The sequence below is a fragment of the Anoplopoma fimbria genome, chromosome 1 (genome assembly GCF_027596085.1).
Source record: "Anoplopoma fimbria isolate UVic2021 breed Golden Eagle Sablefish chromosome 1, Afim_UVic_2022, whole genome shotgun sequence".
Classification (NCBI taxonomy): Eukaryota; Metazoa; Chordata; class Actinopteri; order Perciformes; family Anoplopomatidae; genus Anoplopoma; species Anoplopoma fimbria.
In genome coordinates, this window is record NC_072449.1 from 10,461,538 (window position 1) to 10,488,198 (window position 26,661).

The 26,661-nt window shown below is 40.9% G+C and overlaps 3 protein-coding genes across 3 annotated transcripts in view; 1 reads left to right on the forward strand and 2 right to left on the reverse strand.

Moving 5' to 3' along the window:
• Positions 1 to 292: 292 nt before the first annotated feature.
• On the reverse strand, positions 293 to 14,577 carry baz1b (bromodomain adjacent to zinc finger domain, 1B). Its single transcript, XM_054600130.1, is given in 22 exon segments — positions 293 to 1,523; positions 1,525 to 2,097; positions 2,559 to 2,665; positions 2,829 to 2,968; positions 3,715 to 3,830; positions 4,291 to 4,438; positions 4,960 to 5,107; positions 5,437 to 5,622; positions 6,167 to 6,344; positions 6,698 to 6,796; positions 6,886 to 7,000; positions 7,182 to 7,345; positions 7,454 to 7,592; positions 7,840 to 8,001; positions 8,278 to 9,592; positions 9,709 to 9,897; positions 9,993 to 10,190; positions 10,369 to 10,490; positions 10,794 to 10,986; positions 11,305 to 11,449; positions 12,494 to 12,610; positions 13,857 to 14,577. Coding segments are annotated over 22 exon segments (4,761 nt in total). The 5' UTR covers positions 13,976 to 14,577; the 3' UTR covers positions 293 to 1,435.
• Positions 14,578 to 15,029: 452 nt separating this feature from the next.
• Positions 15,030 to 17,395, reverse strand: bcl7bb (BAF chromatin remodeling complex subunit BCL7B b). Its single transcript, XM_054602444.1, has 6 exons — positions 17,246 to 17,395; positions 16,683 to 16,758; positions 16,414 to 16,501; positions 16,102 to 16,260; positions 15,826 to 15,929; positions 15,030 to 15,680 (listed from the first exon to the last, which is right to left on the reverse strand). The coding sequence occupies exons 1-6, from the start codon at positions 17,356 to 17,358 to the stop codon at positions 15,609 to 15,611; spliced, it is 612 nt and encodes a 203-aa protein (XP_054458419.1). The 5' UTR covers positions 17,359 to 17,395; the 3' UTR covers positions 15,030 to 15,608.
• A 4,413-nt stretch (positions 17,396 to 21,808) lies between these two features.
• Positions 21,809 to 26,661, forward strand: part of hip1 (huntingtin interacting protein 1) — a 44,591-nt gene continuing 39,738 nt past the window's right edge. The window contains 1 exon segment of the mRNA XM_054596030.1: positions 21,809 to 22,116. Within this exon segment, the coding sequence (XP_054452005.1) occupies positions 21,997 to 22,116 (120 nt within the window). The 5' untranslated portion in view covers positions 21,809 to 21,996.

Genomic DNA, 26,661 nt, shown 5'->3' on the forward strand with positions numbered 1-26,661 from the left:
CCAGCGCTATGAAGCCCCCTCTGTCCTCTGATGACCAGAGAGCACCGTCACTGCAGCACCGTCACTGAACTACTTGGAAACTGCTGGAATTAAAGTATTCAGAGAGCACCACCTGGTGGCTGAACCAGGACATAACCAGGAAAGCCTTCATTTTTGCCTCTCAGGAGCTGTTTCACCCGCATGTGTGTCACTTAATCCATTTAAATGAGTGACGTTACGGTTTTGTTACAAAATGTACAAGTGACTAAGTTATTTCTGCTGTGACAATGAAACAAAAGACAACTCTGACGTGTTCTCTGCATTGACTAGGAGAGCCCCGGTTAATCAAACCTCGCCATTTATTCGATGTGATTAAGATCAACAAGTTATCATTTACAATACCAAATAAAATGTGCAAAAAATATCAAATATTCAAAAATGCCCCATTTTCTTAACAAATGTCACATATTTTTGTTTTTAAACAATGTTTACAAATGTTTATGCACATAATTTCAATAAAGTCTGGTCCTGCAGCTGCTGGCATAATAGGTGCACTTTACACAGGAGTGCAAACTGATGGATCATTGAGGTACCGGTTCGTTTTAAAGTGGCAGGGCACTACAGAGGAAAGGCTGGTCAGCTCGACACGCACAAAATGAGACCCAACAAATCGAGTCCGTGTTTTTGAAAACATCTTGGCACCAAGAGCTGAGATGAAACTTTGTGTTTTAGCACTAAATGGATGCAACTACATGTGTGACCTGAAGTGTCGACCCAGCTTTTGACACTAAATCTGCACCTGGGCTGGGAAAAAATTCTAAAACTAGTAAAAATCCTATCATGTTTATCTATAGACTGGCATTTGACCAAAGATAATCTTGGTGTCAAGATGCTTAGTAGTAAGAGCGATTTACAGGTGACGGGAAAAATTCATATCAGCCATCAGCGTTGTTTTTAACAAAGAAAGATTTCCCAGAGGGTTTTCGGCTACATGGACACCATCTTTTTAACTGACAACATTTAAGTCAAAATACACTTTTGTGTGTGTGTGTGTGTGTGTGTGTGTGTGTGTGTGTGTGTGTGTGTGTGTGTGAGAGAGATGTTGTCAACTTGGAACAGAAATTCTAATCAAAGAGTCTTAAGAGCTACGAGGACCCATCCATCATCTCAGATGTCTCATTTGTCTTGGTTGAAAAACAAAACAAAAAATATTCACCAATATTAAACATGTTACAAATATAAATCAGTTTTCTTTTGTCGTTTTTCAAAATATGAACAGAAATTCAATAAAACAAAAAAAGTCCTTCTGAGGATTAAGTCCCGCTGGCTGTGAGGAGGAGGAGGAGGAGGAGGAGGAGGAGGAGGAGCTGGAGGGCTCTTGATAATTTTTAGAAGAGCGGGACAGAAATTTTAAAGCAAAGAGACGACAAATTAAAAAAAATAAGCACCCTGGACTTCATGAGCGTTTCTGTCGCTTGGAATGTCGCTGCTGGCTGGACCGGTCCTCGTCGCTGCTCGCCCCGCCAGCGTCGCCCCGGCCCCCGATGGCGAGTTCTCCGTGTGTCCCGCTCGCCATCACTATCCTGCTCCCTGTAATCCTTCTTGCCTGAGGTGGTAGAGGACCTCTTACTTCTCCTCCTGCCATCGTCATCATCATCCTCCTCCTCACCACCACTCTCGCTCTCCTCTTCCCTCCGTCCTCGAACATTTCTGCTTTTCTTCCTGTTCGATTTGCCATTCTGCATCTTCTTCTTTGGTTCCTCCTCCTCCTGCTGCTGCTGCTCTTCTTCTTCATCCTCTTCATCCTCCTCCTCTTCAGATGTTGCCGGGGCTCGGCTGACGCGTTTGCGTGAACGCCGCCGGAGGTAGCTGAGGCCTGGGAGCAGCTTTTGGATCAGCTCGGTGAACGTCTGCTCCGTCTTGACCATGCAGGAGAGCACGGTGCTGCCTTGCTGGTTGTACTCCTCCGCGTTGGAGAAGACTAGTTTCAGGTCTTCCAGGAAATCCTGGGCGTGGCGATACGAGCCCTGGCTGAATTTACCAAGCATCGTTTCGAAATCCATGGGCTGGGAGATGATGTCCAAGTAGTCCTCGGCCTCCTCCACAGACACAGGCTCCCTGTTAAATAAAGCAAATCGGAGATGAAAGCCACGTTGGACTACAGCTTCAGGACCGTAATATGAAGTGTCTGAAGTCATTCAGGTAGAAGGACATTTCTATTTAACAAGACAAAGCCTAGAGTGTAAAGTAGAACACTTTTGATTTTGTTCTTGGGTTTAAAGAGACCAACTTCTGCAACATCTCTCAAGGATAATCTGGAAATATTGTTTCAGACTAAGTAGCAATATACTAATTTTAGTTCAGTAGTAATGACTCTATACATTTTGAATGTAGCGGGGGTGGAATGTCATGAAGATAAATAAATCTGTCATCTTAAAAAGACCATTTTGGGTTTCTACAAAAATTGTTAGATTGTGACTTCAGGGTGTAAACACTGGTCTGGCACATGCAAGTAGTTGGTGCAGATCAATAATAAACTGAATGTCCATTCATAAGCACAGATCCTGTTCTCTGCTCACCTGAAAGGCCAGCTGTAGCGGAACTTCATCAGTTTCTTGAGGATTTCCTCGCACCTCTCAAGCTCCAGTACCTGTCTGCGCACTCCTGTTTGGGAACTCTGTCGCACCTTCCGACATCACACACACAAACAAACAATCAATTAAAACAAAACTGATTAAGTCGGACTGTAGGTTTCTGCCTTCAAATGTTTCCTTCCTAAAGTATATTCCTTAATTCATCTAAGAATTAAGACGTAGCTTCTGTATGAGGGCGTCCTGCTGGTTTCTTACCAGTTCATCGATGTCTGCAGGGCTGCTGGGACCAGTCCTCTGTTTGCTGCTCTGACTACTTGAAGACGACTGCTTCTTGGGTTTACTTTTTGAAGTCTTCTGCCGAGATGAAGACTGCTTATTTTTCTTCCTTGGTCTCACTGTAAAGAAATAACGGAAGGTGATCAATACAAGAGGTAAAAAAAAAAAAAAATCTGAAATTTTGCCATGTATAACCAGTATTAACTGTTTTTTTTATTTATCACACAACCTGCAGATAGATGTAACGTTAATGAACCATTAATGCCTAATTGTTCTCTCTAGTTATTCGTGTTGGTAACAATCCAATCCCAGTGTGCTGTGAACTATGACAAAGTCTCACGCTAGAAATGAGAAAGATTCTTAGGGGCTCATTGCAATCCTCTCCTGAACTATTCTGCATTGATGCATAAAACTTCTTAATCGTTTTCCTTGACATGCAGGCTTGAAAATGACAAAGGGGATCATCCTGTCACATTCTGTGAGGGAAGCCGGGTTGAAGCTTGGCTTCAAAGCAAAGGTCCAGACCTGAGCTGTGCTACATGACAACACACAGACAATAGAGACAGGGGCCCGTCAGCATTCCTCTCATTCCCAACCTTCAGCACCAAGGATTCACATTTTCCAAAACTAAACACAATCTGTGACTTTAGGACATTTTGATTTGTTTGTAGTGTTTTTTTTTGTGTGCCATAGTTTGTTATACAAAACGTTATGCATTGATGACGCGAGGTTTCCAGTTTGGAGTCGGTCCATAGAAGTCAAAAGAAAACTAGAACATTAACGTATTCTGGTTGAAACCCTTATGGTGAACCATCAGACACTACTTTATGAAACCCTGACTTAAGGTTCTCTTGCTGATACTCACAGCTGTGACCCATGGCTTTGTAGTCATTCTCCTCCTCATCATCTTCATCTTCCTCAGAGTCTTCCTCTTCAGACTCCTCCTCGTCCTCCTCTTCATCTGTGTCTTGGTTGTAGTTCCTGCAATAGAGAGGTTGGCGATCAAAAATCTCAAATTACAAAGACAGAACATAATATGTAGTTAAAAAGGATTTACTGTAGAGGTTTTGGGTTTATATATTTGTGTCAAACCCTACAGTCAGTCTTACTAACACTAAAGCCACTGCTCTGACATTTTCCTTCAATTAAATAGTTGGGGCTTGGGTGTTGCAAAGTGAGGGTAGTACAAACTGTAGCTTTAAGAAGTCAGCTTTAGGCAGAAGAATTGTCTAGATGAATTAATGTCTTATAGAGACATGTATACACACATCTAATGGGGTTTTTATATCTAAAATGTCAAGTTGTCACATGTTTATTGTAAGCAAAGCACTAATTACAGTGATATTTTCTCTTGAGTTTTGAAAACCTAAACAGATAACCTAGTCATTGAAGAATAAATGTGTTACCATCACCCCCATGTAGCACGACAGTTTACAGTTACCTTGAACGGGAGCCACGTCGGGCCACAGTGGGCTGGCAGGCCGGACACAGCCACTCCCCGGTTGGGATGCGGTACAGGGCCGGCCGCAGACAGAACAGGTGGAAGGCCTTGTTGCACTCGTCACAGAGGATAAGTTTCTCATCATCACCTGGAAGAGATTGATATATAAATCTTAGCTCTGAGCTAAAGAAGTTTGTTTTTTTATTAAGTATGCCAATATTTTTGTTCTCATCTTCACTCCCTGAAAAGGCCAACAAAATTTCTCTGCAGCTGTGCAAGTAAACATCTTTCATCGTCATCTTATCACTACAGGTTCACCTGTTGGCCTGCGGAGCTGGCTGCTCTGTATGTAGACCTGCCTGACATTACTAGTCTGTTCTGCTCTGAGCCTGACGCTGCTGCCCTGTTTGGATCTGGGTCTAGACTCCATCAGCCTCAGCACAGATGGCTTCTGCCTGAGCACTAGACAGGGAGCAGAAGGGTAGTAGTGTAGCTCTGCTTCTCTCACACTGCAACTCAATAATCCAGCACACCTATTAAGTAAAGACTGACTGTTCCCTCATGTTGCTCTTCTTGTCTGAACACAACCTGTGATGCACAATTTATTAACAGCCAATTCCTTTTTCTTTGAGACCAAATGAGTGAGACAGCAGCTGAAAACGGCCTTACCTTTCCTGCGACAGACTTTGCAGCGAGCATTCTCGGCAGACATGTCCCACTTTATGCAGGCGTCCAACATCCCCAGCAGGACGTGCATGCGGGAAAAGGTCTGGGCCTCTCGGATAGCAGTCTTCCACTTTTCTACCGCTGTCGCCACCTAGGAGGAAATAAACAGGCTTGTTTAAGCTCAGCAACTTAATTTTACATGAAGAAAGAGTTCAATAGTGGTAGCTCTGCTAGTTCAGCATCTTTACTTTAATGTTGTCATGTGGGCATTGCTCCCATTTTTCTCACAAATAGAAACAATGAAATACTTTTATTACTGGTGCTTTGTCATTGGTACACCTTAACTAGAATTATGACCATGATGAATTTAATAACCTTGCAAACCTCCCCAGCTTAATCCATCATTTCAACAACATCCAGTGACTATTTGAGGCACCACGTTACTAGTGAGACCTGAACACAGCAACTCTGTTCTCTTACCCTGGCCTCTTCTGCAAGTCTCTTCTCGTCGTCCACCTCTTCAGCCTTGCTGCTTTCCTCGCCTCCTTGCTTTTTCTTCTTCTTCTGCTTGGGGGCCATGAATCCCTGCAGGAACTTTTTGATTATGCAGGCCTGAATGGTGATGATGCACTCACCAAACTCTTTCAAGTTCTCCATGTCTTTCAACTGTAAATATTAAACAAAAACAGGGGGGAAAAAAACCGTTATGAATTACAATCACAACGTTTTGTGGACAACACAGAAATACTATACACTATAAAATCAGTAACATTTCACTGTATGATGTAACTGTAGCTGTTTCACAAACATAGCATTATATAATAAAACCTTTGAAAGGTTTATGATGGTTGGTGTACAGCATCAATGCTTACAAAAACAGGAGTAAAACTACAAATTATATACGTGAACAAACCTGTTATATTGTTCTTTAAAATGTAACCTAGCTTAATTCAACACTAAACATTTTATTGCCTGGTACTTAGGGTTTTTTCTCCTGCATGTGTTTTCCACGACACATTTGACAATGAGTGGACTTATCTGCTTAATTGAAATGCCAATACCTATTGCACATTATGTTTCATGTCTACAGCCTGACACAGTCCTACAAAAATCACTTAAACCGAAAGATTAAGAGACCTCAGTGAAAATCAATGTTGACATTTCAAGGCTACTGACATTGTGGCCAGATGTAGCCGGACAAACTAACTACCTGCTCTTCGATGTCTACGTTGTCATCCAGGTATCCCAGGCCTCCCTTATGGAGTCGTGAGGCTACCTCTTGGATGTCACTGCGCAGGTAATTGAGCAGCTCTGAGAAACCATCGCAGGTCCTGAGGCCAAGTCTAACCTTACGGGTCATATGGACAGAGTGGAGGACGTCCTGGTACCTGAAAAAGGGAAGAGACAGCTTCATATTCAATCCATCACTGCTGCCTTGTTAAAAACATCTTTGTTCTTCCTGCTTCTTTTTTTGAAAACACCATTGTTCATACTTTTTTGTTGCTCTGGTGTTTCTGTATTCACTTTACTTTCATTATAAACTTTTCATAACCTAACAATCTTGCTGCTGCTATTAATACCAACACAATAAATGAAAATTCAAAATAAAAAAGGCATATCTGTATAAACAGCAAACAGAATGTTAAAGCTTTAAATAGCACATGTTGGATCAAACCAACAATGCTTCAGATGAACACACGTTTGTTAAAGTAATCATCTCTTATAATGAGAGAGCATGTACCTGCTTTGTATCTTGGACTTCAGTTCACTCTCTCTAACCCCCTGAGGATGAAGACTCTCCACTAGTTCCTCCAGCTCAGCTGTGTTGTCACAAACAAACCTGTATTCAAAAAGGCAGAATATCAGAATTAAAGATTGTTTAAAAAAAATAAGATAAAATGAAAGAGAAGACAGAAACAAAGCTCTAACCAGAGGTTCTGTCCTTGGTTGGGAACAGTAGTTTCTATGCAGATGTCTGCTGCTGCTCCCTGCTGGGCTCCGTCACTTATAGCACCATCAATGCTGCCATCATCCTTTTCAGCTCCTACAACATAAAACAGTCATTTATTACCCAAGACAAAAACGACCAATTATGTCCACACACAAAACTCCACACCAAGCAAAATGAGACAAATGGTTTCAGAATACCAATATTTTGATAATCAGCAAATATTAATAAAAAAAAAACATTTGGATGAAGGCAACTTACACTAAAGTTACTGTACCTTGTAAATCATGAGTAGAGGCCGACTCACCATCCTCTTCCTCCTCTACCTCGGGCTCGGCTGGTTTGTCCTCGGGTGGAGGGGTGAAGCTGTAGTCGATGCTTTCGTGCACCCAGCCTTTCTCAATGTACAGACCAGGAACCACGTCAGAGAAAAGCCAGTATCTGAACAAAAACATCCAGCAACCATGGTTAGAATCAACTTTTTACTTTTTATTTATGCAATACAAACTCACATTTATCCGTGTATAAACGTTGGTGTTCAGCACTGACCTGTTGTGATTTCTGTCAGTTCCCAGTGGGATCCTGCGCGTGACAAGTCTGGCTTTTGTTATTCCATCCTGGAAGGCCTTTTCTACAGCAGCCCTCTGTTTACGCATACGCTCCTCTTCAGCCTCTTTCTCCATGCGCTCTTTGGGGGAAAACACAGGAATAAAAAAGTGAGGTATACCATCTTAAGAGCTATACATTAATGAACAGTAGACTGTATGGTTTTGCTCTAAATGGCACGCATTTACAAAATCTCAGTGGTGGAAAAACAAAATACTGAGAAATATAAATGACACAAGTCCTTTCAAGCTTGTCAGTTAACCAACTTCCCATCTTTTCAAACATATTGTAATGGATTGAACAGCTCAACTCCTTGCTTCAAAGTTTACCTTTGTTCTGTCGGTCCATCTCCTCCTTCTCCTTCTTGGCCTGCATGGACATCAGTCGCCGGCTCTTCACCGAGCTGATCATGTCCTCTGGCTCTGGTTCTGGCTCTACCTTCACTTCTTTTTTGCTCTCCTTCTTAGCACTCCCCTCTTTCTTTTTCTCGCCTATGAGCCCAGAAAAAAAAAAAGAAAAACTTTAAATTAGACTAATGCAAAGCTGAAAGAAAATGTTCCTCTCTTTTACAATTTGACAATAGAAATGATCAAAACATATATTAAATAAATGCTTGGCTTAAGTTCTATTCATATTTTGTGAGTATTGTTTAAGCTTGTGCATAAATATGAGAAGAATCAGGAATCACAGCAGTATTTAATCTAGTTATTACTTTCATTCCTACATTTAAAACAGCAGGCAGAGCTCTCCCGTTAACCCCTGCCTACCTTTGCCCTCCATCTCCTTTCGCATCTGCTTCTCTGCTTTCTTGCGGTCATTGACCTCTTTCAGCATTGCCAGACGCTCCTTCCACACCTCTGCCGACCGTTGGTGCATTGCATCAACGTGGTCTTCAACCGAGTACGTCATGAGTATGCGGTGGCACAGTGCCACCAGCAGGCTGACCTTCTCCTCGGGGCTCAGCTCAAACACCTCGATTGTCTCGAGCTTCTCCAAGAACTCACTGGTCACCACATCGTCGAAGCCGCCCAAAGCCCCAGAGTCCACTGAACCCTGGTTGCTCTCCTCCCCGTGGGCGTCGCATGGTCGCAGGCACAACCGTGCCAGCTCTGAGACTGAGTGCATGGTGAGGGGGATCTCAGATAAGGGCATATCGAGCTCACTGTAGCCTTCTGCCAGCTCGTCCTGCAGCAGCGTTTGAAGCAGCACCACCAGCACACGATTCAGGTAGAGGAAGCCGGACCGTTCGCCTGCCAGTGCTTCCATCAGAGCCACTGCCGTGATGGGATACTGGTCATCAGGCATCAGTAGCCCCGCATAGCAGTGGAGGAAGTCGACGACCATAGCCACATCACCAAACAGGGTGTTGGGCAACCCCTCGGGCATGTCTACGAGCTTGTATACCGGCAGCGTCTTGCCACCTTCGATCTCCTGGTCCTCGTATCTGCGCGATTGTTCGCGGCGGACCAGCATCTCCTTCTCGCGTCTCTCCTTGGCCTTTTCTCGAAGTTTCTCTTTGAGTTCCTCGCGCTTTTTCTTCATCTCTTCCTGCTTTTCCTCCTCACTCATGGCTGCCCATCGCTTCTTCTGCTCCAGGAGCTCCCAGCGTTTCTGCACCAGCTCTTTGAGCTCTTCGGGCAGCCGGTCCCGATCATCGGGGGACAAGGTCTTTGCAGCCTTGGAGATGAGGGAGGAAAGGGAGTTCTTTTTGTCCTCTTTTCCCTTGTGCTCCTTATAGTAACGAAGGAGATGGAGAGCCATAGGGTGCAGTGGCTTTCCCAGTTTCGGCGTACCCATGCCAGAACTACGAGCTCTCTTCTTGGGGCTCCCAGCAGCGGTGCTCTTAGCCAGATGCAGCAGAGTCATCTGCTTCATCTTCGGTGTCTTAGCACCAGCTTTACCGTCCTTTTTAGAAGTTTTGAGGACATTGAGCTTCTTGTCGCCGCTCTTTCCAGTTTTCTTTCCTTCTTTCTTGTCCCCAGACTTCTTGCCTGATTTTGGAGTGGAGGGAGCTGAGCCTTTGCCTTCTCCTTTCTTTGGAGTTCCAGAGTTCTTCACCTTAAGTGGGGAGCCATTCATTTTCTGAAATACAAACAATATGAACCCATGAAGCAAAGCTTTGGCTTTTAAAAAAGGGAAACCCCATCATCATAAAGTTATAACTGAGACACAATTATGTTCATAAAAAGCCAGCTTACCTGCATGTGGCCCCAAATGGTTGGACTGAGTGGCATGCCTAAAGAGTCCTTCTTTCTTTTCCTCTTCTTCTCTCCCTTCTCGTTTCCTGAATCCTCTCCTGGTGTGTCAGGGCTCTTCAGCCTCTTGCTGGGTTTACCCTCTGGAGAGGACAAGCTCTTACGCTTTGCGGAGGGATTCTCTGCTAAAAACTTTGGACCAAAAAAAGAAGAAGAAGTGAGACAAGAACAAGCAATTTCTTTAAAATTGTCTTATATGTAAACGTAAATTACCATGAGTAAATTACCTTGTGTGGATCAAGAAGAAAGTCACTGAATTTGCTGGGCAAGTTAAATTTTTTAACTAGTTCATCTTCAACCACCCAGGGAGCACTCTCGCCCATGCCCAGCCTCAGAGCATAGTGCCTGATGAAGTAGCGCATGATCTCCTTGGTTGGAGGGCGCTCCGTTCTGAAAAGACTGTCTGATGGGACGTCACTGATCACCTGTGAGACAAGTTGTTGGGGAAAATTCAGCTTTTTTTTCCTTCAAAAATTCAAACTTTGTAGACCTCAAAAGATCATGAACCACGAATGTAAGTTATATACTCTCATGGTTTCAAGACAAGACTTATTCTTATCTGGGACCAGTTTAGACAGTTTTTGTTGACCACAGGATACGGACCTTATCCTCATTGATGAGCTTCACGTCGTACTTATGAGGAAGGAATTTGGGCATCACCCATCTCTTCTTCTCTTCCTTCATGGCAGTGGGAAGTTTCCTTGGGGAACGTCGTGCTCTGTCACCTGAAAGGTAGTAAAACAATATCTTGTAAAATAATATAACTTTTTCCCCCGAACCATGTGGAAAATGTGGTTGAAACGCTGTGAAATAAGTGGAAACTGGGAGAATGAAACATTCCATCTAAGGAAAAATTGTTTATCTGAACCTACAAACAATACACCAATGGTGCAGTTTAAAAAGGAACACACAGATCATCATCAATTATTATACCAAAAGTTTTGTCACATCCATGGTGCACGACTACAATATCTACATGCATCAAAACTTGTTCAGTTTACTCCGTTTATGCACCAGTTGTTACTCACTAAGACTTTCTCTTCTGTTCTCCTCTTCTCTGGGAGGAGGTTCTTTCCTCTGGTTCTCCTGACTTGCATTCTCCTTGTCGCTGGATGGAGAGTCACAGGCGCCTTCAAGCTTCTTCTCCCCCGACTCACCCTCTGGATTGTCGAGAGGATGGATCTTGACCACCTTCACTTGCAGACTTTTGTCCTTCCCCACCTGAAGGGAAAAAGTCTTGTTAGAAATCTCAGAATACATCGAGAGGAAGTTTTCCTCTAAACACCTGCTTTACACTACACGACCACTCAGGATGGGCATCTCTTATGTTTAACATTAGTGCCAAGTCCTATTTAACTTAGCAGGGATTGGAATTTAGTGTGAAATTTGTTGATAAAAGTTCCAAATAATTTCTATGATCCTCTAAAAGACAATAGTTTTAGTGATAATGTGTAATTAAATAAGTGAAAAAATGCTGACGTCGTCAGTGGATTAAAATGCAAAAAAACCCTGTCTATTTATTTAATAGTGCAAACTGACCAGGAAGTCACACTCTTCATCCACAGCATACTTGGTGAGGATTTCCAGCCAGGCCATTTCAACCAGTTTGTCTAAAGACACTGTGTTGTGGTGGACCATCTCCAGGACTGGCTTCTCAAACCACTGGGGATACTCCTCCTGAAGCCTGCACACAGAAAATAATCAGCAGTTAGTTCTGAAAAAGGTTTAACAATATATATATGATGATAAAAGTGCAATACAGTTAATGTCTTGCATTCCCATCAAAATATGCTATTTTTTTTTGTAGTAAGCGAGACATTGATTTTAATGCCTTGATGCTCAGCAAACAAGGCCACTGACGTATCAGACATAAATTTAGTTTTTCCAAGGGTGTGAAGCACTCTTTTCTGGGCATGATTTTTTTTCACATTGCTTGAATTTTTTTGCAATGCATTCGTCACCGGGATGAGAGTATTACGTAACTGGGCAACAAAGGGCTGGGAGTGACCAGTAGGGGGAGTAAAATCTCCTGGCTGATATAATTAGACAAAGCTTGAATACAGCCCGTGATCCTCAGTGACTTTAGCTCTGGGCAACTGTGCAATGTTCTTCCATGTCTTTGCTGTGAGATATCCATGGCCACATATATATATATATATGGTCTGGTCCAACTTTCTCTTGCTGACAGCACATATACATACAGTTTACGTACACCTGGTTGGTGATGAGTGGACTGACAAAGATCAGTTGAACTATTCTATATTTTATATGGCTGTTTTTTTTCCTTTCACAGATCAGGACAAGGAAACTCTCACCAGGTCCTGCAGATTCAAGGATGACTCAATCACACACCCTCAGAATAGAATGAGAGGAGGAGCACCAGATTTATCCAATCATAGCAAAGCAGCAAGCCTTGTGACCTTCACTGGGAGAGTACGGCTCTTTCGTGATACAACCGAGCAGCTGTCATGGAGGCTAACCTGCATATGAGGGCATCTTAATAACCTGTGTTGGCATATCTATTTAGAAAATAATAGGAACCAGAGGTTTACCAGACATCCTAATGCAAAGCACTGCCATATACTGAACCATACCTGTGCATTCTTCATACAACTCAATCAACAGCCAATCTGTATAGGCCATGGACCGCAGACTGTAGACTAATGGCTCTTATTTCTCAAGTTGGATAGAATCGTGTACGTGCACACACAAACAGGGTCATACTTACAGTTCGGTGACTTCTTGTTCCTCCTCCCATGCTTCTATGTGCGTGAGTTGACTGCTTCCAGTGCTCTTGCATGTCCAGATGTGCTCACTATACCTCTGTAAGCGTGCCTCATACTCTCTGTAGGCATTTAGTTAAAGAAATAACAGCAGTAATATTCAAACAGTTCCTCCTTATTTAGCCATTTACTTACTAATTACAAGCAAGACATGCGTGGTCTGTCTTTGACAGAAATATTAAGAGCGGGAGGTCAAGGGACACCCAACAAACAGACATAAAACTAAATGAACGGTTATACTCTAAAAAAGTATATAAATGGTGTAATTAACAATGCAAAACTGTGAAAACAGTAAGGAGAGCTAGGAATTAATAATGAAACAATGGAAGCTGGAAAAGAGTCCCGGCTCAGAAGTTATGTGGAAAAGTTAACCCACTTCTATGGGCAGTTAATGGGAGTAGACAGTTTGACTGTGCTGCCACTGATGACTGTAACTACTACAGTAAAGCGAACCACATCACCAAGGCAAATGCCCTGCTACTGTAAATGGGATGTAGCATGGAGAGGCATAAGTGAGGCCTGTGCTTCACATAGCTGTGACAAAAAAAATGGTGATATTACAATAGTACATACAAACAATGGAGTGAATAAATGTGCTACTAGAACTTATGACTCAGGCAACCATAAAAAAACTAAAAAAAACTTTCCAGTAAATGTTGCGTGCGTCATATTGGGTTGTCATAACTGGCTTCATAATCAGTGAAGTTAAGTTTCACACAAACACAGAAACAGAAACAAGTGGGTAAAGTTCACAACCAAGCCAAACATACTGCCATGAATAAATAAAACACACTTAAATAGACTATTGCCCTCTCTTGTCAAACTCAAAAATAAATTAAATAAAAAAGCACCAGTAGCTCAGGCTAGCTCTTCTACACTCAACATCCTCTGCCAGAGAGCAGACGACGGGCTATTGTGACATAATGGGATCCCTAGCGTTAGCATGCTGCTAGCTAACCTCGCTAGCATCTGGGTCTTTCTCAAGCTCTCTATGTTTACTAAACATTTATATATATCCCCCCCACGTGTCAGACAAAACACAACACTATCTCTAGCTTTGCGAAACAGCCGGCTAACTTAGCTACAAGAGCGGTGGAGGGGGACATTAGCGAGCTAGCATGCTAGCTAGCCGGTGGGACCACACTGAGTGCATGCGGGGAGACACTAAAGGGGGAAAACGTGAGGTAACGTCACATAAAGCTCGTGGGGCTTTGTTCACGTAGGCATCAATAAAGCCACTTGGATAAAGTCACTCATAAGACACGCAGGTGGGTTGAGAGGACGGGGCAGCATCACGTGAAAGGATACTCTTTGTTCCTGAAGGCCTCCTTGGTGTGCTCGATGGTGTAGACCTCCTCTCCCGGGCCTGCTGGCTCGGCTAGCGGCTTAACCAGCGGGTACGGCTTCCGGCCTAAAAGTGGCGCCATTTCAACCTCTACAGATGTAAAAAAAAAACAACAAAAAACTTCTACTAAAACAATGTGCGTTGTAGTAATGTGTCCTCAGCACCGGCGGGGCCCGGCTCCAACGTGTAGCAGCTAGGCTAGGCTAGCTAGCCGACGAGCTAACTCGTTGCAAAACAACAACAGTGCGCTTCTCGGCTCCCGCCTCATCGCATCCTTCTCCTCTCCTCCAGCAGCGGGGCCATGGTGATGTCCACGCAGTGTTTTGGGGTTGGGGGAAACACGTGGCAGGTGTGGCAGGTAAACTTTTTTTGTTTGTTTTTCAGCGCCAGTGAGAGGGTGAAGCACGCCGGTGAAGAGCTCCGTTCAGCGGGAGGTCTGACGCGCCGGAGAAGTCTTTGCAAACTAGGCCTCCTCTCCTGTGATCAACTGTGTCTGCTGCATTGCTCAGATCAGAGAATTAACAAGTGTTAGAAGTTGAGGGGGGAGGAAATTAAAAAAAAAAAAAAAAAAAGTAACCTGGATCAATCAAGAGGTTAATTCCTGGTCGAAATGGCGGGAGTTTTTTAGTCCACCGGCACAATTCCGTCCGCAATCGGAACTCCGTTTCCCCGGCAGCAAGCAGCGTCGCAGACAGGCCCCGCCCTCTCTCGACGCTCATTGGCTGCCTCAGTTAAGCGCCTTCGTCGAATTGCTCTGAAACGGTCTCTGATTGGCTGATACGGCCTGTCTTTTGTCAAACTATGAATAGCCCCCTTCAGAGAAGCCACGCCCACATCGTATATAAACGAAATGCTCGAGGTCAGCTGATGACAATAAAGATTATATTATCTATTTAACTCTGTTAATACTAACATCCATTTTAACATTCTGATTATGTATGTGATACAAACTGATATGGCATTCATTCCCTATTATATTATTGATTAATTTCTGAATCCATTGTCTGGTCTCCATTTTGAACCTGTCTGATTAAACAATAGGCCCAGCCTTTATAATGTAGTAGAGTGATTGCCACAAGATAGTATGATGAGTGCATACCGAGCACAGCATTAAACGCAGCATCAATGAATAAAAATGGAATTGGAAATGAGCATTTATTATGTTTTACAATGTCAGCAGTTATAAACATGGGCAAATTATATTTTTAAATATTAAAAAAGCATTTCCTTGCATTTAATAAGCCAAGAGAAGATCTGTTCCAGAGAGTGCCTTGTATTTAATAGAAAATGGCACATCTAAACATGAATCTGCATAAAGCTGCACATTTAACACCTTTTCAAAATGGCCTGTAAACCTGAAGAATAAAGCAATAGGATGCATGCAAACGTAAAGCCCAATTGCATAACGAGTAAATTAGAAACAGTTGCCAGAAAACATTTACAGCATGTAAATTGAAATACACTGCCTGCAACAGCAGTGAACTGCCACACAAAGTTTGGAAAATTCCCCGCCATTCATTTCAAAAATCACTTATAACCGCATACCTTAAAGACCTTTAAAATTAAACAAAGATTTAGCTGTTTTTTCCCTCATTTGCTGAAATGTAACATTTGCGTAAATATGTCAAGAAAACCTCCGAATATGTTTTGAATGTCTAGCTAATCTGATTAAGGAAAGGTACTGTGTGCATTTTGACAAAATTATTAAAAATGAGCTATCTCAGAACAGCATTTTCTCCTGTGCAAATCTTCTTTAAAGGGGGTGCTCCTGACTCCTCCAATTCCTCCTGTGGAAGAAAAAGAAACATTATGTTACTTAAATGCTCTCATAAATCACACCATGCCTCAGACCCGAGATATAGGAATTAAATGATTAATTTATCAAAAAAAAATGTTGGGGTTATCCTTCAACCCCTTTGTCAGAAAGTGGACCTGTGTTTCTGGGGTGCTCTGTCGGACAGCTCCTGATGAAAGAAGATCCTCCTTGATGAGAGTGGGAGGCTCATCAGCCCCCTCCTGTCTTAAATGGACTGGCTCTGGATTCACAAGGAAGGGTGGGAAAATATTCTCATTAATGCAGCACTTGGCTCTAGGAATGAGGCCATTGTAGCCTCAAATACAGTATATTTTGTGTGTAACTTTTAAAAAATGACAGGAATAATGTATAAAAATTGCGTGTAAATGTGCTCCAGAGAGCCACCCACATACCATCCACACTCTCCTGGCCCAGCATTGGTGGCTGAGAGTCTTCGGTCCGGAGGCTGGAGGTATGTGGAGGGCTGACCTGCTGCGAGCTGGAGGTGCTGCTGCTGTTATCCATTTTAGGCTGGTAGACGTCCGACATAAAGCTCTGGTTGCTGTTTTCATCTGAGGCGGAAAGGAGTTGTACTGAACATCAGGGTGACATGTTTTTGTGTTGTTGTGTTTGGTTGTGTGGTATTTTGGGCTTTTTGACACATGTACAGGCCATTATGCATTCGATGGCTCCAGTATTTTACTAAATACAGCCACCAAACTCACCAGTGAAATCCAACAAAGAGTTAGCATTTTCCAGGACCACATCTTTCATTCCTCTCACATCTCCACCTGTGGATTTGGTTCGATATATCTGATAATAAAAAGAGGGCATGTAAAATGAGACTCATGATGCTACAACATTCATTGAATTAAATCCTTAAAAGCGATCGTGTTTTATCATTCATATATATATATATATATATATATATATATATATATATATATATATATATATATATATATATATATATATACGTGACAGAGGCCCCCACCTGCTTTGTTTCTGTCACTGGCACCCACTTGAATATGCGTAAGGATGTGTCTCCCACTGTCACCCATTTCTTCTCCCTGGGAATAAAGATATTAAAGATTTATTTTCGAAACGAGCTGAATGAAGCTCCAACCACAACCACCATCTGCTTTAAATAGCATTAATCTGTAACATTGGCTACATGCTCGTGTCCTCCTCTGTCCATAACAGAGATGACAGCTAATCAAATATCCTATTATCATAATTTAATTAACACGAGCGTATAAAATCCGTGTGGGGGGGTGGATGTCCGCGTGCATTCATTGATGTCACTGTTATGTGAAGACGGGACGGTCGTTGCATTACGGCAGCATGTGAGGCTGTGGCCATATTGACAGCTCTCAGCGAGGAGAAAAAAAACTCATTAAGCTCCGCCTCTACTGTCAACGCGGCCCGCTGATTGGCCAGCAGCCCCGTCAATCATCTAACTTTTCCGACTGAAGTTTGTTGAGCGACGCAGCAGATATCAGGCTACAGTCTACTAATACATTTCCCTCCATATTGTGCCCCAGACAGCCTACGTACCATTTGCGCACCTTCTCGATGGCCGCCAGGACCTTTTTGATGTCATCTTTAGCCCGACTTCGGGTCTCAGCGCGGCCTGTTCGTCCCGACATCTTGATGCTGTTATGATTCATCTACAGATGCATCTGAAAACTTCAAGACCAAGCCCCAGTCCTCCGTTACAGTGGTAATCTCGCGAGATTTCATCGTCTCATTTTTTTTTTTATTCTCTTTTTTTGGGGCTTGATCCTCCTCCTGCTCATACTGTATTTACTGTAATGATTGGGTGGGCACGTTTTGGTGTTATTTATTTACTTATTCTGTAATTATTCACCTGGGTTGGAAGTTCCTATTCAAAGTGCAATAGTTAAAATAGTTTTTTCTGTCTGTAAATATAATATTTCAGTTATTGTTGATTTTCTACTGTTTTTTATTGCTTATTTATAATACTTGTTTTTTTATTTTCATTTTTTATTTTTATCTTGTCTTTCTTCTACTATGTCTCTTGTGTGCACTTTACCCTATGCTGCTGTAAGCCTGCAAATTTCCCCGCTGCTTATCTTATCTTATGTATTCATATACTTACAGTATTCAATTCAGTTTATTTTGTATAGCCCAGAATCACAAATTACAAATTTGCCTCAGAGGGCTTTACAATCTGTACACATGCGACATCCTCTGTCCTTCCCTCACATCGGCACAGGAAAAACTCCCCTAAAAAAAACCCTTAACAGGGAGAAAAAAGGAAGAAACCTATGGGAGAACGACAGAGGAGGGATCCTTCTCCCAGGATGGACAGAATGCAATAGATGTCATGTCCTACAGTACCAGTCAAAAGTTTGGACACACCTTCTCATTCAACTACTTTGAAGAATCTAAAATATAAAACATATTCTGGTTTGTTGAGCATTTGTTTGTTTACCACATAATTCCATATGTGTTCCTTCATAGTTTGGATGTCTTCAATATTAATCTACAATGTAGAAAAAAAGAAAAATAAAGAAAAACCATTGAATGAGAAAGTGTGTCCAAACTTTTGACTGGCACTGTCAGTACAATTTTGAAGTACTTCTACTTTACTTGAGTATTTCCATTTTATGCAACTGTATACATGTACGCCAATTTGATTTAGCAGTATTGGACCATAACTGACTTCATGCACCTTGTTACATAAATGTGCTCAGAAGTCCAAAAGCTTCTGCCCTTTACTGTTTTATTTGTTTACATATGTTAATTCTTTTTGTTTTACACCAGGTACCAGGGAAACAGAATTGCCGTCTTACCGCACTGTATACAGGTAGATTTAAAAAAAAGTATCATACCTCACTATATATATATATATATATATATATATAATGTATTTTTTTACTCAACTACATTTATGTGACAGGTGTAGGTCTTAGTAACTATCCAGATTAATTTCATTTTAAAAGATAAATAAGTGGATACATTTAAGATACATTTTGGCTGGTGGCCCTGTATATAATAGAAAGACAAACCCCTTGTCCCATTTTAGATTTCTATTGTTGGCAAAGACTGGTACAGAAGAATGATTTCCACTCCAGACTTCTTAGATGGTTTTATTAAGATAATTGTTTGAGGCCCAAACAGCAGCACTACAATATTTTACATAAAGCTAAGATTGAAAATATTCCATATTATGAATACATTTGAGTTGCATAACTTTTGGTTCTTTCCTGCCCAATTAATCATCTAACTGCCACTCAGATTTATCCTGTGTCTCTCTGGAGAGGGCCTGATGCCCAGGTTGGGATCAACTGCCGTAAACTACCCCTTTAAAACTTGCTCCATCTCGACCAGAGACAACAGTTAAACACCACTTGTGCATTGATGCATTAGTATTAAATAATAATATGATAATGAGTACTTCTACTTTTGCTTCTTTAAGTACATTTAGTTGATAACACTTTTTTACTTTTACTTAAGAGGGATTTTAAATGAAGGGCATTTACTTATCATTGAGTATTTTGGTACTTCCACTTAAGGATCTGAGTAATTCTACTTTTTATTTAACTGTTTAACTGTGATTTACACAATGTAAACTTTCAGCTCGTCCTTTTGCTTTTTTGGGGAATTATATATTTTTTCTGCTTTGTTTTTTGTATTTTTGTGAATGTGAAATACGTGATTTTCATTAACTATTGTGTTTATGTAGACAAAAGCTTGGTTAAATGTACACTACTTTTTACTTCTAGTTCCCATCTTTGACCAACAGAGGGTAGCATTGAGTTGTTTAGAGCAAACATGCTTCTAAACCTAAGAGCAAAGGTTGAGACTGCTGCAATTATTATAAGAATGATCACTGACAGTAAATCATGCACTGCTTGCCTATATCCTCCAGAGAATACAAGAGCAGGGCCAGCTTTTGTTTAACCTGCTACTCTATCAAAACTGATCTGAGAGGACTCTGTGGTTTACAACGGCATAGCTGCAGAGAAAATTCATTGTTAAAATATTATGTAGTGACTGAAATGGAAAGGGGAACAAATATGTAGCATGATAAGCACTCCCACTTATGGCAATCAATACTTGATAACATACTAGTATCACCGCTCTGACAGTGCTGATAGTGGCACGCTTCACCGGCAATGTTCAGTCCCAGTTTATTGTTACTTGGATAAGTTATGCTCGTACTATGCGGAATACCATTAGGGAACTAATTTCTTATTTTCCTGTAGAGAGTATAGCATAAAGTACTGTGTTGTCAATGACATGGAATTTTGGGCTTATTGGCAAAATGTGATGTGTTGTGCACAAGACAATAAAATGTATTCAAACTTCTAATGATTTTGCTTGTGGATGTGTGTGTCATTATTCATCATGTCCCCTCCTATTTAAGCTTCTTATTAAACTATATTGAATTAAATGTATTCAAACCTTTTCCACGTGTGAGATTTTCAGGGAAAAAGTAATAAACAGGAACAGTCTTTTTTAAGTATCATGTGATTCACTCTATACTTTATATTATTGTGCCTGAAGTTGCCTCAATCCGCCCATTGCAGACATATTTTCCTAAACAGTTTTTTTTGACAAGACTATAGGAGTGTTTTGGTTTTTTTGGGACATGGCTAGAACATCAAAATCACAACGCATTATTGATGGGGTGGGCGGATCCCTGCTGCAGCTCCAGCCACTGGCTGACAACACTGGGAGGAGTCAGAGATAGTTGCCAGAGAAAATACCCAAATAACAGCGAGGCTCATCAGCATGCAGCTGAACGGTGTCCTCATTCCTGCAGCAAATACTTGTACGTTTGTTTTTTTGTGAGAGCACACAGTGCGTGAAGGCTTCCCCATGGACGTCGCCGTGTGTTTTGTGCAGGTTTCTGAAGAACTGAGCGTTAGAAAGACAGATATCAAGTTCTGTAAAGTTCCCGCAATTTGTTGCACATATCCCTTCTGTTTTTTCGTGGAGGTCTTCATTCATAGTTAAAGTGTTTGTTAAATACATTTCCTACAACCTTTTAGATGGAATTCATCATGCACCATATTGTTATTTTAATAATAACAATGTGAAATAGAAATAATGTAAAATGTCACCTGTCCTTTCCGGTTGTAGTTCAAATCACTTCTTAAAACACATTTTTACAGAATGGCTTTTATGTGATGACGTCGTTTCATTTTTATCTTATATTCGTTTACTATTTTATGTTTATCTATTTCACTTGATTTTATTTATTTTGTTCGTTTATTTGATTGTCACTTGTTATTTCATTTTGTTTCTTAGTTTAGTTTTATCCTAACGATTGTTTTTAATGTTTCATCCATTGCACTGTTTTGCTGCCTTGTCTGTCGAAGCACTTTGTAAACCTTGTTTTTAAAAGGTGCTATATAAATAACGTTATTATTATTATTATTATTATTGCTCAAATGAGTCAATTGTGACAATGATATTAGAGATATGACCCATAATATTTCTACATTCAAGCAATATAACTATTTTCAAGACTTACAGATTTAATTTACAGACAAAAAACATTGCAGTCAGGATGTATGGTTGCAGCATATGGAGGACGAAAAATGGGAAATGACATAAGTATAAATAAAGAAATAAATGCATAAATAATTGTATAAATAAATACAGGAATAACTAAATAAATGTATAAATACAGAAATGAATAAATGTAAGTGAAAATAAATGTAGAAATAAATGTAGGATATGTATTTATTTATGTCCTGTTTGATTATTAACTTTTATTTATTTATCCATAGATTAATGTAGTCATTTCTATATTTATTTCAGCATTTACTTATTTATTTATACTTTTATTTATTTATTTCAGTATTTATTTAAGCATTTATTTATTACTGTATTTATTCCAGCAACTAATTATTCTTTTACTTATTTATTTCTGTATTCAAACATTTATTTAAGCATTTATTTATTTATTCCTGTATTTATTTATACAATTATTTATGCTTTTATTTATGTATACTTATGTCAGCACGTGTACCAATAGGGACTTTATTTTGAAAAGCGGGAGTGTCCTCCTCCTCTGAGCCCGGCTCGCTTTACACTGGTGCCGTTCAGACTGCTCCTGTCATTGACTGGGGTGGTGGTGGACACACAGAGAGGCCAAATGACCCAACGGGGCGACGAGTCCAGCTCAGCATGGACTGTTGCCCGCCATAGTTAGTGCATTTTTTTTTTTTTATTATTTTTTTTTTATTACAGTGTAGCCTTTTTATCGCCTGGAATTTGTGTTTTGTTTCGCTGCTGTGAAGAAGAAAAAAACCAAAAAAAACCCGACAATGGATCGAGTGAAGAGCTCCATGCAGCAAGTACCCAACGCTATTCCCAAAGTGATCCGACGGACTACCGGAGGGGCCAACAGCCTGGAGCTGGAGAAGGAAAACTTTGAGAGAGGGCAGGTATGTCACATACAACAATTATTAATAATAATAACAAGATACAGCGTCGTTTTTGCTGAAAGCGTGGGATGAATGTGGGAGGATAATAGTCATGTCAGGATTGTTTACTGTCAGCTCTTGAATTAAACTGTGCATTGTGAGAATGTGTCTGATAGGAGCTCAGGATCCATAAAAAAAAGACACACAGTATTTACATTTTGACATAATTCAGGATCCCCTTGCAGCTTTGATTCTTCCCTGTTTATGTTCTGTATTGATAATAACCAGTTTATTGGCACATTCCAGTGTTTGCTCTCCCTGATGTCTGTCTGTGTTCAGCAGAGATACAAATGAGTCCACTGTACAACAAAAGAGCTGTTGAAATGTAGGTCAAAGGCCTTTTTGAATTCAGATAACAGTGCTGTTTAGCCCATCTGCAGAATAAACCAGACAAGAGGGAGGCATGTTGGAGCTGTGGCATGTATGACAGGCTGTCAGTGCCTTATGTAGGCCTCAAGGCAGGATCAGAGGTGGTGATGGAATGATGGGATGATGGGAATATATGGACTGATTTTTCCTTGTTTGTTATATTTAGTTTTCTGTTATGGCCCCCTGAATAATGAATGCTCTGTAGCTTCTGACTATATATGAAGTGCTCTCCCAGTGAGCATATGTATGTAGGCTGCTGTTATGCTGTGGAGCCGGCTGCTTCCTGCCTGGTGGTCTCCCCTCCCCTCCCCTCTCTCCAGACCAGGCACAGTGGAGGGAAAAGCGGGCAGAAAGTAGGTCAGATCAAGGCGGCACAAACTGCCGTGGTAGTTCTGCAACGTGCTACTCCCGTTTGCAGCGGCTGCTAAATTGGACAGTTTGTATTTGTCAATACTGCCTCTGGATTGGTCGCATGCAGTTTGCACAACCTTCTCTGTGTCCCCCATTACGCCTCTCCCATCTGGGACAGTAGCAGCATGGATTAGAGGCTGGGAGAGCGAGGCATGCATGGCTTTATGTGTCCCGAGCCAAGCCTGGTCACTAGGTCACTGTCAGGCTCCTGAGATCACACCCTGTGGAAGTGTGTCAAGGCAGAATTGTCTCCTGGATTACAACATAATAACACGCACATAGTTTATCTGCAGTGCTGCTAATATGTGTCGAAGTGGCAATTGAAGTAAACAGAAATTGAGTCTGAATTGAGTAGGAATTTACTCTCAATTGTTTGAGATCCTTTAAAGGAAGCACAGAGCTTTTCAGTTGGTCAGCTCACTGCTGCGATTATATATCTATTTATGAGTGGTCTAATAAACACACTCAGCCAGTTTGTTGTTCATATCAATTGTGCCAATTCTGTACTGCTGTGATATGATTGAGTCGCTGATCTAGATTCTTTTTTTACCCTGTAGTAGTGTTGCTGTTTTGTTTCCTTTTATTTTTCTGTGTAGTTGATTTTTGACTGGGGGATCCACAGCCGTTGCAGGCGGTGCAGGAATCAATGAATCTGCTGTCTGCTTTACAGGGGATCAGCGAGAGATAATCTCATCTGATCTGTTGTGCTCTAAAGCTGCCTAAATCTGCTGGGTGGCTGGCTTTCACCTCCTGTCTGTCTGCATAGCTGTGTGTCTGTCATCTCCCGCAGTCTCATTTTAGCCATAAAGTACAGTGAAAGCTTAATGTTCATATAAAAAAGCCCATATTAAATAGGAAGTTCTTCCATTTTATCGTGACTGAAACAAGAAACTTTTTGAGTTGTTGAAGTTTGTTGCTATCGATATTTCTAAATTTGTGTTAACCACAGAGCAGAATAACTTTTATTATCAGCTGCTATGCATGATATTTGTTTGGTGAGACGACTGTCAACAGTAGATTATACAGTATGTCCTTAAACATGCAACCTAAATGTAATATTTTACAGTTACATGCATATGAATATGAATATGAGCAGTTTGCACTGCAGACAGCAGAGTCGCATAAAGTCAAAGTTGTAAAAAAACTCTGATTCTGAGATGTTCCCGCCTGTCTCTCTGACGTGTTGGGTAAACAACCAGGGTGTGTTCAAAATCCTCTCTGCCACACTGGGTTATAAAAAGATTGAAACATGGCAGCCGGATAGCACTCAGCGCTGGTTTTTAATGACATGTTATGCCTCATAATAGCAGCTGACTCTTTAATTCAGAGTTTAGAGGGGGGATTTAATCTCTGGTTTGTCACAAACAAACGTGTTTTGGTATTCTATTGTGTTCTCAATAGTAGTAAGAAAACCAACAAGTAAATATCAAGTTAGTTCTAAACACTTAAACGGTACAAGGTTTATTTAAAGGCTTTAAAATGTCAGTGATGCCAACTCTCTCCTAAATTGAGGTTTTTCATCTGAAAGCTGACGTAGGTAGTAATCTCTGGACACATATGAACCATAATTAGTGCTTTTGGAAAACTTCTGGGGCACCAGTTCCTCAGCAGGGACAGCGAGATCCCTTAAGATACACCACATTGTATGTTACATAATTAAGGCCTTAAAATTAGACTGGCTGCCAGCCTCCTTCTTCTCCTTTACTTGTCCACACAGAGTTTTCTCCTTTTTGAATCTCTATTTGAGTTCATGCGTGGTTGGCAGTTGGTGTGGCAGTACAACAGTGTTTCTATCTCAAAAACACTCAATTTTAGGGTCTGTTTGGTCAAGTTTGCATCCGTTTTTCCACCCCTTTTGGAATAGCAGAAGCTTGACCTTTGAAACAATTTCAACAGTTTATATTTTACTTTTAGCTAACTATGTCAACCGTTTATCCATAACTTTTAGCAACAATTTCAACAGTCTATATTTTACTTTAAGCTAACTATTTCAACCGTTTTCCAAAACTTTAAGCTAAGTATGTCAACCGTTTAGCCATAACTTTAAGCTAACTATGTCAACCATTTTCCATAACTTTAAGCTAACTATTTCAACTGTTTATCCATAACTTTTAGCTAACTATTTCAACTGTTTATCCATAACTTTTAGCTAACTATTTCAACCGTTTATCCATAACTTTAAGCTTTCTATTTTAACCATTTTCCATAACTTTAAGCTAACTATGTCAACTGTTTTCCATAACTTTTAGCAACAATTACAACAGTCTATCTTTTACTTTAACTAACTATTTCAACCGTTTATCCATAACTTTAAGCTAACTATTTCAAACCTTTATCAATTCCTTTTACAACAATTAAAAAAGTTTCAACAATGTATTCATTACTTTTAGCAAACTACGTTTATCCATTACTATTAGCTAACTATTTCAGCAATTTATCCAACACTTTTAGCTAACTATTTCAGCAATTTATCCAACACTTTTAGCTAACTATTTCAGCAATTTATCCAACACTTTTAGCTAACTATTTCAGCAATTTATCCAACACTTTTAGCTTACATTTCCAACTGTTTACCATAACTTTCAGCTAATTATTTAAACAGTTTATCCATTCCTTTTGGCTAACTATTTGAGCTATTTATCCATTACTTCTATCTAACTATTGTAACTGCTCTGCTCGCCTGCTAACTAGTTTTTAAGCACTGTTATCTAAAACACATGGGGTTACGGTGTTACAGCTGCTCAATGTGAATATATTTTTGAAGAATCAATTATTAATACTTATATAATAATTATTAATTGGTCCTTAATTTCCCCACATACCTCCTAGAAACTGCAGAAGTAATCCCTGCTGTACAATTATCCCTTGCTGGGAATCACTGGTGTACAGTATGTGTGGACCTGCATTAATGGACACCCGTCGTCCCCCTGCCCTGCACCCTGTTTGGTGCCCTGATAGCTGTGGAATTCAGGGGAGGAGCAGGGCCCTGGCCCTCGGGCACAAGCAGGACTCAGCAGGGCGGACGTAGACAAGATTTTTTTAATCACTCCAGCTCTCTGCCTCTCCTCTTACTCTCTTACTCCTCTGTCTTTTGTCTTTCTCTTTGCCTTGTTGTTCTCCCCTCCATCGCTCATTGTCTTGAGTCTTCCTTTGGTTCTTTTACATCCTGCAATTCAGAATGCAGGGAAGTTATGGAGGGATATCCGCATGCATGTAGTACAGACAAGCATGCAAGCGAGACCATTAAAAGCACTGAGGCAGCAGAAACAGCAGGCGGCGGTTTGTGGCCTCATTGCACTGACTGGCTGTAGAATAATAGAGCTGGACATGAGTGACAGGTCAGTAAGTGGAACAAAGTGCACCGATGAGTTCCTGGCGGTGTTAACAATGGCTTTGATTTACAGATTGTTTTGGAGTTCTCGTCTGTGTTTTACGGCACAGTAAAGCGGAAAGGAAGAGAGACAGAGATGGAGTGTTGCTTTTTGTTTCACATGCAGCCAAGGTCAAGAGTCAGACTGAAACCTACATCATCGATGGAAGCGCGTGGTATGCAAATTAGTCTGCTTAAACATGAGTGGCCTCATTTTAAATAGTCATCATATACAAAGCAGTCCTCCGCCATGCGACAGTACATTCTTCATTGACTGAGGCTGGATGATATGGCTGAAATAAATGTTGCTTCAAATTATGAATATTTTCTGATGGCAAAACACTATATAATCACAT

Excerpts from the sequence above, each read along its gene's own strand:
- bcl7bb (XM_054602444.1), bottom strand. The coding sequence starts at position 17,358 with ATGAATCATAACAGCATCAAGATGTCGGGACGAACAGGCCGCGCTGAG. Across the intron at positions 16,261-16,413 it reads CTCTTTGTTGGATTTCACTG|ATGAAAACAGCAACCAGAGC; the intron begins GTGAGTTTGGTG and ends TTTCCGCCTCAG. Across the intron at positions 15,930-16,101 it reads GGGCCAGGAGAGTGTGGATG|AGCCAGTCCATTTAAGACAG; the intron begins GTATGTGGGTGG and ends TTGTGAATCCAG.